The following is a 12,539-nucleotide window of genomic DNA, read 5'->3' on the forward strand; positions in this document are numbered from 1 at the left end:
GTTTCAGTCGGAGCAGACCGGCTTTGGAAAAAAACCACAGAAAGGCTGCGATACAACACAGGCAGAGGGAGTGAGAAACCATGTTACTCACTCCCTCTGTCTGTGTTGTTTGCTGCTATATTAATGTTTTAAATCCCATATATAATCCCATATATAACCTTTTAATAAAAAAACTCAACAGTGATTTGGTGAGTCTGGTCTCCTCGAGTACAGTTTAAGGTTAAAGGTTAAGAGGGTAAATGCTCTCTAAATGCTTGAGGAACTGAAAACCCTTCAGTATCCTCTGCTGCTTCAGGCCTTCAGTGATCCTTTGTGGAAGTCCGTCAGGCTCCATTAAATGTGTTTATAGCTGCAGAGTCTCCCACCCTCCTCTGACCTCTTTGAGTGGTGTCTGTTAATGCAGAGTCAACCTTCTTCCTCCCTCGCATGGCGGGGGAGAGATCAGTTTTCTTGGTTGAGCAGGGTGTTGATAAAATAATTCCACTTTGGTTGGGTTTACCACTTGTTGAACAGCCTGTCCCACCCAACCGGACATTGATTGTTGGAACAGAACACGTGAACAGGGTTCAAACATCTCAATTATCAGATTTTAGCCTTCATCGGAGCGTCCTCCCTCCATACAGACTCATGAGTAATGCCAAGTTCACACTAACCGACTTTAAAATTAACAAATTAATGGTGCTGTGAGTCTGTGTTCAATTCGGCGTGTATCTGATCGACCAACCAGCTCTTATTTTACTGACAGAAAGAGCCACAGCTACAGTGGAGGCTGAGTGAGTTCAAGAAGACAAAAAAACATATGTTTGTACAAAATACACTTTATATTTAGCTTTTAGTTTAATTCAAACTGCTAATATGTATCATTTTTAAAGTTTTGTCTCCATTACAGAACCACTAGATAACTGCTAAGTATGATAAGTTTGTCTGATGTTGACTGCTGTAGGTTATTAGTTTGATTAATGCTTTAATAATGTGTATATTGATTACTGACGCTTGCTGATGAGAATAGCCAGCGTCAGTAACTACTACTTTGTAATGGCTGTAAATAGTTTCCCTTTGTGAGCGTGTTTTTAAACTACTATTTGATTAAACATAATCTGCTTGATTAAACGTAGTCCTGGGACCAGTCAGACTGGTTGTAAAAGATCTTGTAGTGTGTGACCCCCCTGTTGCTGATCTGCATGTAGTATGAAAACCACAATTCTAGACTCCGATTATATAAAGACATAAAGTCCTGTAGTGTGACGAAGCTGTCAGTGATCAATCCGCTGTGTGTTCAAACAAACGCACTGCGCCTACCTCCACGTGGACGGTGCTGATGGAGCGGGCCAGCAGCAGGTGACCATGTTGGAGCAGATGCTATAGCAACATGCATTTAATGAGTTGCAGACCACGCGGGTCCTGGTTTATAATAGCCAATAAAACAGATCTGGAATATATTATGTTCCCTGTAAACGTTATGCCGAGGCATCAAAGACCAGGGAGGATTGGCAGTAAAAGTAGTGAGTAGACTTTCTGAGCAAATGAGTGCAAAAAAAAGGAAGAGATTTACTGTTGGAGAGACAGGATTCCGGTGCTGAAACAACCCGGTATGAACGGCCGGAGCAAAGGTGACCTTTATAGTTAATGCAGGAAAAAGTGCTGAAATGTTTGTTTTGTTGTGTGTTTGCAGGGTTCATCTGGTCCTCCTGGTCCCGTCGGCCCAATCGGAGCAGCTGGAGTGAGGGTGAGTGCACCCGTGCTGCTTTTAATGGCAACCATGTTCTCCGAATTCTTTAAACATGAACCGTATCAGCCCAAGTCTTCCTCTTGTGTTTCCAGGGCCCTCCAGGCAAGGAAGGATCGACCGGACCCAGAGGCCCCGCAGGACCCATGGTAAGAGTTTTAATGGTTTGTTGGGAGCTTTGACACGTGTTCACCTGAGAGCTGCTGCCTGTGTATGAACCCAGATGAAGCAATTAGGCATTTAAGTGCCTTGCTCAAGGACAAACAGTTCTCAGAGGAAACATTGATTTCCTCCAGCAGGATGTACATTTTCTGATCACCAAAAGGGATCCAACAACGTTTTTTCATCCTTTTTTATGATTCATTTGGGGATTTTAAAGAGAAGAATGGTTTTATGGTTAAGCTTTGATTTTCTGTTTCCTCCCAGGGACCTCCAGGATCTCCTGGAATACCAGGTGCTGCAGGAAAACCAGGAAACCCCGGAGACTCTGGGACTCCTGTAAGTGTTCTTGCTGTGATGGCCGCTGTGTAGGAACCGGCCAGCAGAGTTTAAAATTGTTTAGATGGTTTTCTGATGATTGAACGGTTCTGACTTTCTGCTTTCAGGGTGCTGTCGGTCCAAAGGGAGACAAGGGAGAGAGAGTGAGTACCTGAAGGTTTTTTAACAACTTAGAAGCTCAAAAACGCCATGTTTGACTCCAAACATGTTTCATGTTTGAGATGATTTACTTGAAAAAGATGCTACAACAAGCCATATAGGATGTTAATATCACAAAATAAGACGAGGTGTTGTTCAGTCGTTCCCACTACTGGTTCCTGAGTTTCAGGAATTTTCTAGAAACAATTGGCAGATTGTTTCAACTTAATTTAAGACATTTTTCTCAGTGAACTTTGTGTTTGAGAGGACCACTGCGCTCACAGCACAATGCTGCCAAAAACATCAAGTCGTAAGAATTATTTAATAAAAGGTTTCAGTCTTTAGACTTCATCAGGGAGAAACCTCAGAGATTCTGAAAGAGCACACATGGGCTTTTTTACGCTAGTGCACATGGGAAATGCAGTTCACAATTGTATTTAAGGAGATACAACAACATACTGTGTGACCAAAGATGGATCAATACAGAAAGCAATCAGGAAATATAAATGATAGAAAAACACAGCAGAAGTAATCAAAGGGAACGAAACATCAGTAAAAACCACGATAAAGGGAAGTTAGCTTTTTCTTGAGCCACTAACCTTCAGAGTTATATTATATTATATTACTGATGCTGATCAAGGCATTTTTTAACTGATCAGTATCGGTCACATTGAGCTTTATTGACTCGATCTGAGCTGTTACTCATGAAGCTTTCGTGCACAGTGCAGCCATCGTCAGTTCTCTCCAATCTGAGCTCTCTGCGTGAGAGCTGTGGTTTCACCGTGGGTGGGGCTGCCTCTGATTGGAGGAGAGACAGACAGCGGTAGAGAGCCAACACAGCCACACTCAACACGCCACTGCAAGCCTAACAAAAGCCCTGCGAATAGAAAGCCAATAAGTAACGAATTAATGTAATCCGTGCTAAAGACGATGGAAATAAACAGTCAGCAGATACAGACAGTTCATCCAGGTAACTCTTGTTGCTGTGTGGAGGGAGTTTCTCTCTCCAGTGTTTGTTGCTTTTGTGCAGCCTTTACCTTACCAAAAGATTATTAGTATTAAAAACTCATTAAGGAACAACTTCCATGAAGGTATTTTGTTTTTAATGTAATGCAGAGCTGTTTAATTTAACATGTACACTGGATTGATTTTAGTAAGTTTGATGTGCTGGAAGTGAGCACTGCATTACGTAAAATACTAATCGGATCAGTATCGGCAGATACTCCATATTGAGTGACTTGGATCAGACATCTGCAACCACAGCAAAAGTAAGGAGACAATTATAGAAGAGAATAAATAAAACAAAAAGAAATAGACATTGACAGAGTCCAGAGCAGTTCAGTGTGATTTAACTAACTGACTCTGATCACCCTGATCCAGCCAAGGACGTGGAGGAGTTGTACAGTCTTATTACACAAATATCCTTCTGCACAGTGAAGCTCAACATCACACTGCAACAACTGATTGTAAAACCATAAAATAAACCGGTGTTAAATCCTTCGTCTCTGTCCACAGGGCGACTTTGCTCCTCAGAACATGATGCGATCTATTGCCAGACAAGTTTGTGAGTCTCTAGTAAACGGTAAGTAGTGAATGTTTTCCCTTGAACTGTGTTTGGAAATGTTTCTGGCACCGTTGAGCAGCCGCAGTCAGTCCTCCGCTCATTGTTCTGTCCCCTCTCTTCCTCCTCCTCCTCCTCTTCCTCTGCCACCGCAGCACAAATGACTCGTGTCAACACGCTACTGAACCAGATCCCCAACGGCATGTACCGTAGCAACAGCCCGGGACCTCCGGGGCCTCCCGGATCTACCGGCAGGCAGGGACCCCGCGGAGAGCCGGGTGCCGCAGGAAGGAATGGATTCCCCGGAAGTCAAGGTCCACCCGGCCAGCAAGGAGAGAGAGGTAGGAAGCACCTCCCCATGAGGAGTTAAACCAATACAGTGGAAGCGTAAAATGGCAGCAGTGATTATTTACTCTGCAGCAGCTTTATTTAAAAAGCACAAAACCATCACAAGATGCTAACGAGGCTTCATTAGTAAACCTCCTGGAGCAGTCTCAGATTTTCACTCCTGCCTCCTCTCTGGATCACTAAAGCATCTCACTGCGTTCACATGGAATCCGACAAACCGTCATTTTAGTGGATAGGAGCAAGACTCTTTTTAAAGTGAAATATTCTTGATTAAGCAGCTTTTACTTTGTAATTTTAGGTGACACTGAGTTAGTTTTAAGTTGCAGAAACATTCATTGAGTCAGTTTTCTTTTCAGTTAAGTCCGTTTCAACCATTTTTTGAGTGAAATGAACTTTTTTACATCCGTCTAACATAGACATCTAACATATCTTTGATGTTTGTTACTGACATTGTGCCCGATGCCCAGCGCAGACACACTTTCTGTCTCTTAAAAGCGAAGCGATGGTTGGGCTGTGTGTAATGCAGTGAAGACACATGAGGTCCATCAGAGCAGAGGAGGATTATTAGAAGTAGGAGCTCTTATGCAACAGCACTGAGTCAGGGAGAGAAGCTGAGGGTTGTCATACTTCATATCACTTCTTCCACTAGAGATCAGTTACTGTGTTTACAGGACGACGGCTGCAGGCTGAGGACAGAATGAGGACAGAGACGTGTTTTTATTGTTCTGGCTGAGGTTAAAGTGACTCTCAGCTTTAATTTTAGGAGGTTTATATTCGTGCTGGGCGGCGGCTGTTTGACTTGTAGCCGTTTTAATACACGATCCTCAGATTTTATAACAATTCGGAAGGGAAATGATTCCAAACATACAGTGAGAGGAACCACAGGGCCGAACAGTGTTCAGTCACATGACCTCAACCTAACTGATGATGTGTTTTACCTGTTTGACATCAGAGTTATGACACAATACAAGCAGGAAGTGAATCTGGCTGCAGGGCTGTAAAGGATCTGACACCAAATATGAAATATTTTAATGTTTATAAATGAACTTTATCTTCATTCTCAGTGTAACATTTCAGATCCATCATGTTCACACAGCCAGAAATAATGGAAGACGTAACTGTACTCATCTTTTATCGAACAGGACAGAATACTCTCTTTGTACTGACAGACAGCTCATTATGAAACTTTAAACTGCTTCCTTTGGTTTAAAAAATGAAATAAACTGCTGACTGCCTCAGTGAGGAGATGTTGGCTAATTTATTCACTGATAAACTCAATGTGTATCAGCTCTACCAGAGCACTTTCATTCAGTCAGTCAAGATTATTGTGACCCTTCAGCTCCTCAGTCTGATCCTGTGTTTTCTTCAGGTCCTCCGGGAGAGAAAGGAGAAAGAGGAGTGCCAGGAATCGGACAGAAAGGACCGAGAGGGCCCGCCGGTATGTCTGACTCTCCATTAATCAGATCAATCAGCCTGGAGCAGAAGCTGATGTAATGTTTGATTTCACTCATGAAAAAGGAAAAAGCTTCTACTGCTGACGGTGGACGGAGAAATAACTTTCAGTCATTGTGTAAATTTGGTTGTTTCTTATAAAAATGTGTCTGTTTGGGAGCTCGGGTCGGACGATTGGTCCATCGATGAGTTAACGAGGCAGTTAAGCTGGTCTCAGAGAGATACAACCACTTACCTTCTGAATTCAAGTTCCTCTCTTTTACCAACTGTTCCATAGCTAGACGTCACTGCTGCTAACACAACAAAAAACTGCACAAACTACTTTAATATCTCGTCTTTGATTAAAGATCAATACAGCAAAATTGGAATTAAAGATTAAAGAAGGGCTGTCGCTCAATAGTCAAATAAACTGTTAGTCGACAAACTTCTCATTAGTCGGATAGTCCCAGAAAAACAAAAACAAATGGAAGCTGCGCCTTGTCACTGGGATGAAAGTATCAGAGGATTGCTCCAACACTGCCTGGACTTGAAGGACTGGGGCAGTTTAAACACTACTAGTGTAGCAGCGGGGGACCCAGCAGACATGGCGGTTTGTAGCGAGTTAGTTCATTCAAGTGAAGTTGCTTCTTCCATGTTTGAACAATGAGACTGGCTGATTTTACACTGTGTTGAAGTAAATACAATAGAATCCTTACCGCTATTTCTGTTAGCATTTAACAGGCCGCTGTTAAAATATACAGATTATAATCATTAAATTAATATCATCAAAGTTCGGTCGACCGGTAGTCTTCAGATGAAGCCAGTAGTCTTTGGGAACAGCCCTTTTAAAGCTAAACTGACCCATTGTGAACCAACGTCCTCAGAACAAACTTTTAGGACGTCATTTTTACAAATGTCTGCAGCTCGTCCTGCAAAAACTCAGCTCAAACAACAACCACAGAATCATGATGTCATCCCGCCCGGAGCTTTCGAGCAGCTCCACTAATCACACCTCCATCCAGTCCCGCTGTAATCCGGCATTCAGACCCCAATCCGGCCCGTCAGACGGAAGAAGGAAAAAACAAAGCAAACAGGGTCAAGTTGTGGAAACTGGGAGCAGGAGAGGGGGAGAGAGAGGGAGAGAGAAAAGGGAGAGAGGCAATGCTCTCCGAAAAGGAGGAAGTGGACAGCAGTGAGTCATGGTGGAGGAGGTTCATTCACAACACATGCTGAGGACGGCGAGGAGGAGACAGACCATCAGGGAAACTTTCCAAGCCGGCTTTGTCCATGTCTAGACATAACGCAGAGGGGGAAAAAGGATCAGCGGATCCATTTTTTTCCTCTCATACTTTAGTTTCTTTTATTTCTTCGTTCCAAATGTTGTACCCAAGACTGTCAGCAGCAGTTGCAACGGTTAAAAAACTCTAGCTGTTTCCAGCTAGAGTTTGAGCATGTTGACACTGAGCCACAACTATCTGTTTGGTTTTAGACATCACAAAACACCTCCTGCGGTTTTTACTTTTTACAAGAATATAATAAAAGTTGAATTTATGTGTAAATTAATCAGAAATAACAAGAGCTGTAAACTGATTTCTATTGTTGGAATGATCATAAACACATGAAGGAGGGCCTCAGTGTTTCTGAGAATCATTTTTTAAAAGCAAATCATCTCATTAAAGCTTCACAAACCTGACACAACCTCATCCATCTTAATGAGGTGAGCTTCAAATCCAGCAATACTGCAGTTAAAGATTAGAGCTGTCGCTTAATAGTCAAATAAACTGCTGAGAAGAGTCTTAGTCAGCAGCAAACTATGTGCTTCATAATGGATCATTTCATCTGTTTCTTTAACTTATTGAAGTTATCCGATAATGAGTACGACTCTGTATTCTGTATTGAGTGATTGCTGTGTTTGGATTTAAACAACTTTACTAGAGCTACATCGCACACATACTTTCCCATGATACCAAAAGGACAGAATTCTCTCTCTCATGGGAAGCTCACCCTTTAGGCTATTGTCTACTGACTGACTCACTGCTGGAGCCAGCCTCTAGTGGCTGTTAGAGGAACTGCAGCTTTTGCTCTGCTTTATTTCCTCCAGTGGGTCTCTGTGATCTGAATGAGTCTGTGTTTGTCCACCAGGTCCACAAGGAGAAAGCAGGACAGGATCTACAGGCCCTCCAGGCTCAGCTGGACCTCGTGGCCCCCCCGGACGTCCAGGATACGCCGGAGTCCGCGGGCCCCCCGGACCTCCTGGATACTGTGACTCTTCTCAGTGCGTCGGTATTCCTTACAACGGGCAGGGATACGGAGGTACGTATCAGGAAGTGCACGGGGCACGTTAGCCCGGTGTTATGCAATGAGTAGAATAACGTCTTTTAGCTGCTAAACGTTGCTAATGGTCAGCTGCTGGGTATTTCATAATGCTGTAAAGACACTCCAACGTTTTGAGAAATACACTTATTTTCTGTCTCCCTCAGAGTCAAATGAGAATTTAGCCTAGCTTAGCACAAAGACTGCAAGCAGGGGGAAACTGCTAGCCTAGCTCCATCAAAAGAGAAAAAGTACATCTTCAAACAACTTTAAAGCTTTCTTAATAACTAAAAAGCTAGCAACTAATTCATTCAACAGTCAGCTGAATGTGTCTGTAGAGTGTTTATTCTTGATTGAATTTAGGATTTGGACAATTCCAAGTTCTTAAACAGTTTATCTATTACCTATTAGCTCTAACTATAGAATAGTTTAATGCTTTCAGTCACACATCACTCATCTAACGTAAGCGACCGAATAGCAGCAAGTCATAAAATTGGTGTGTTAAAAAAAAGTACGTAGTAAGTGCAGTACGAGTTATGCAACACCTCATTTGCTAATGTTAGCAGTGTTAGCAAGCGCCGTTATGATGCTACCAGGACAAAAGAAGAATAGTTTAGTTGGCTCAAAACAAGAATGTTGACTGTGCTGCTGTAAGACTTCGGGGAAGGAGGAAGCTTCCATGAGTTGACTGTTGAGTCGGATACAAGCGGCTAACAACCATCAGAGTGGAGAAGATGTTTGAGGAAAGTGTGATGAAACGGAGGTTTGATCTGCAAAGTCTGAACAAAATTAACTGTGTTAGCTGAAAGGTTACAAATACTAAATAAAGTTCTCTGACACAGACCAGATCTAAGACCAAAGATTTCACCACGTTTCTCTCACAGCCATCAGCGTCCCTCTGGTCTAACCCAAAGTCACACAGCGTTTAGGGGCATCGGACAGCAAACAAGGATTTTCCCAAAATGTTGGTCTGTCTTTCTAAATAGGGTTAATGCATGCGTGGAGTCTACAGAAACTTGTAGTCACTAATCTTTAGAGAAAGCTAGAAGTTGTTTATTCGCTGTCTCCTGCTTTGACCTGACTGACACCTTCCATCCTCTTTGGCCTGTTCCAGGTTCACCATAGTAGACTTTCTATGCCGCCTGTGCTGCTTTCACTGACTTCCTGAAAAAAAAAAAACAACCCAAAAGTCCTGTAACTGAAACACTTGCTCACACACTCTAGAGCTGTTTAAGGGATAACCGCCAAAGGAAACCATTAACAAACTTTGCTGAAAAACAACACAACAACAAAGAGGGAAACCAGTACTAACAACGACTCACAGCCAGTAGAACAAACCCACCAGCAGCAGCGGTGATGGCACCCACCTGTTTAGTGGCCTGTTTTGCATCTTGAAGCCAAAGACCAAACAAAGAAATGTTCAGTGGAGGAGCATGCACCAAACAACAACAACAACAACAACAACAAACAAATACTAACAAAGGTGGATTTTGTAACAGAGAAACGAGCATCGCCAGCACCTACAGCAGCAACAACTCTGTTAGCAGCGTTTCTCTCGAGGTGACATGTGTAAATAAACTAATTTGTGCCTGTAAATGATGTCTGAATCCAGTCCACTAAATTTAGTAATTAACATCTGTAGTTTTAAAGCTTGTGCCTTGCAAACAACAACCTGCTGCTTGCTGAATGCCAACAAAAACGCCTCTTTTTTTTTATTTTTTATGAAATTATTTTTATTTTCCTGCCCATGTGTTTGTAGCTGTTTCAAACCGCTCAGGGCCAAACTGAATCCCTCCTGCACATGTGACCCCGGAGGTTCAGATCTGCCACTTCATGTACAAACACAGAATCAGTTTCTTCCTGTTTTAGTTTTGTCCCCCAGAACCGGCTGTACTGTATCTGTATGTGATCAAATACTAACAATGCAACCCCTCCCTCTCTGGGCTGGTGGTAGAAGATCTTTATGTAGAAATGTTTTATTCTGTGGCAGCGTTCAGAACTGTTGAGTGACTAAAACTGGACTAACACCTCAACTTCTAACATCAACCAAAGGGAAACGCACTGAGATGGTCACCAGGGGCGTGTCCACCCACTGCACCTGACAGTTGATTGGCTGATTGGATGGCCAATCATCAAGTGCAAGTTAAGAGATAGTTCATCAATAATTATAAAAAAAAACAGTATCCTGACAGAATCTTATGCTTATTTGTACTGTAAAACTTTCATATCAGCCTTTTGCACCGATAACTGCTCCATTATATCTCATAGTTTAGCAAAACTCTTAGAGAGAGAGAGGTTTGATCCTGAGGAAGATGACAGGAAGATGTACAATATTTTGATTATATTGTATAACTCAAAGATCATTTATACAAAAGTGAGCATTCACTTCTTTCCATTAATCTCTAATTAAATGTAATTAGCTTTCAATATTTGACAGTAACTGAAGTCATGAATAATTGTATCATTGTGTCAGCCGTATTTTCACAACCTGACAATGAGGTAAAATCTGCTACGTCATATATGGAATATAAATGATCTCACGGATCATTCACACTTTATTTTACAGTCTAATATTGGAGGTCCAGACCTGTTATGTTGGTAAATTTAAAGACAAATCACATCATTAATTTAAGCGATACCATCTTACAAGTTTAGACAGCAGATTATTGTGATATATCTAATTATTCTTACGATAAATTAACAAACATCTGTTAATTGACTCTGCCTAAGTCCCGCCCCTTTTTGCTCTGTGCTCCAATAACAGTTGAGAAACTACTTAGATACACTTTGTGATGGACAACCACATTGTGAAGATGGTTAAAAGATAAATGCGGCATAAACAGTATATAGTTACATCGGAAGTTAGCTAATGTTAGTTAACTAGCTAATCTATATTAATCGTTAGCTTCTGTTTAGTTTTAGTAATTAGTTAGGTAAGGATTGATGTTGATTAGTTAACTAGAGTTTTGCATATCAATAGCATAGGCTATCTAAGCACAAGAAAAGGGAAAGTTGACTCCAAAAGGTCCATGATCCAATGATTTTGAAACAGGCTAATTTAGCCAAGCTTATCTTGGGCTGTCGGTAGCTCCAGCAGGGAGGGGGATAACACCTGCTGTGTCAAACATCCCCGGGAACGCTGTGGACACGCCCCTGCTGATAACTAACCATCAGTGCTTTAGCCAGCAGTCAGACAGAAAAACATTTGAACTCGTTCTTTTTGTGCATGCTGACACAAACTGAGACCATTTGTCAAATTATGCTCAACTGGCCCAAACGCTATCTCCGAGCAGGCCAATACCCACCTGAACCCGACACCCGAGTAGTCCCAGTCCCCGAGGAGGATGATGTGTTGCAAAACCAGCGTCGAAAGAGATCACTATCAAGAAAGGCGTCCAATAGGCCAACATCATAAGACCAGTCATGTTCTTTTTGTTTTTTGATTTCCTTGTTCAACCTGTGTTTGTTGTTGAATTTATGCACATTATACACAAACAAAACGGGGTTTGACACCTCGAATTTATTGGAAAATACCTTTAAATGCCTTAAAACGTATGTGAATATTCATTTTTGTGGCAGGTGAAGGGTGAGGATGGAGGGAGGGAGGGAGGTTGTGGGCGAATGATTAAAAAAATGGAAGAAAAAAAGTGTTAAGAATCCATGAAAAAAAAACAAACCTGTGAGCTTTCTTTTTCCACTTGTGTCTTTTGCTTGTAACATATTTGCATCAAGTTTGTATTAACTAGCAGTGTTGAACAGTGCACTCATTATAACAAAGCTAAAGAGAAAGAAAGAAAATGTTTGTTCACAGTGTCGGGACATCAGATCTGTCACAGTTCATCCAGTATGTTCAATATAATCCTTCATTCAGTGTTGTCTTCTAAGGAGGTTCAGTTTCATTATGGCAGTTAAACACAGCTTTCATTTTGTATCTCTAGACTTAATATTTATCAGTTTTCCTTTATTCCGTCACAGCTAATTTTAACAAACGTGGAATTGCATGTCTGTGGTGTATATTTAGTAATGTTTTTTTGTTACATTTCAATTTTGTTTTAACCAGAATATAGTTGTTGTCATTCCTGTCATTTTTCTCAGTATCGAATGCAGTCGAAACCTGCGTGCAAGACTATGGAAATGGTATTGCTGCTTCATGTTTGAACTGCAGATTGTGAATTCCACAGCCTTATTTTCTTATTTATTTCTGAAAACAGAAGAGGCATTTTTCAATAAAACTACTGAAAATTTACACCTGTGTGGTTTTTGTGAGTCTCACTGGATCACTTCTCTTTGGTTAGTCTCTGTAAGGCAGTGGTTCTCAACCTGGGGTCAGGGGGTTCCCTGAAAAATGGGGAGTAAATCACTATTATTTTATTGACTAAAGTTGGCCCAATGAGAGAATAAATAAGAATTACTGTTCTGTTTCATAGTATTCACTGTTAATAATCTGCCAATCTGTGAGACTACATCTCAGATCCTTGACACCACAACATTTGAGAACCACTGCTGTAAGGGACGGGGGTAAAA

The 12,539-nt window shown here is 41.6% G+C and overlaps 1 protein-coding gene across 4 annotated transcripts in view; it reads left to right on the forward strand.

Moving 5' to 3' along the window:
* The window catches only part of col12a1b (collagen, type XII, alpha 1b), a 136,562-nt gene extending 124,301 nt beyond the window's left edge, over positions 1–12,261 (forward strand). For 3 of the 4 annotated variants that reach the window (XM_035678794.1, XM_035678793.1, XM_035678795.1), the window contains 9 exons: positions 1,673–1,726; positions 1,822–1,875; positions 2,153–2,224; positions 2,332–2,367; positions 3,878–3,944; positions 4,079–4,264; positions 5,641–5,709; positions 7,845–8,015; positions 11,309–12,261. In XM_035678794.1, the coding sequence (XP_035534687.1) occupies positions 1,673–1,726; positions 1,822–1,875; positions 2,153–2,224; positions 2,332–2,367; positions 3,878–3,944; positions 4,079–4,264; positions 5,641–5,709; positions 7,845–8,015; positions 11,309–11,430 (831 nt within the window). In that variant the 3' untranslated portion in view covers positions 11,431–12,261. Of the gene's footprint in view, positions 1–1,672; positions 1,727–1,821; positions 1,876–2,152; positions 2,225–2,331; positions 2,368–3,877; positions 3,945–4,078; positions 4,265–5,640; positions 5,710–7,844; positions 8,016–9,129 lie in introns of all 4 variants that reach the window. The other variant, XM_035678796.1, reaches the window with a different exon arrangement.
* Positions 12,262–12,539: the final 278 nt, after the last annotated feature.

The sequence above is a fragment of the Morone saxatilis genome, unplaced genomic scaffold, assembly GCF_004916995.1.
Source record: "Morone saxatilis isolate NCDOM2014 unplaced genomic scaffold, NCSU_SB_2.0 Contig7, whole genome shotgun sequence".
In the NCBI taxonomy this organism is placed as follows: Eukaryota; Metazoa; Chordata; class Actinopteri; family Moronidae; genus Morone; species Morone saxatilis.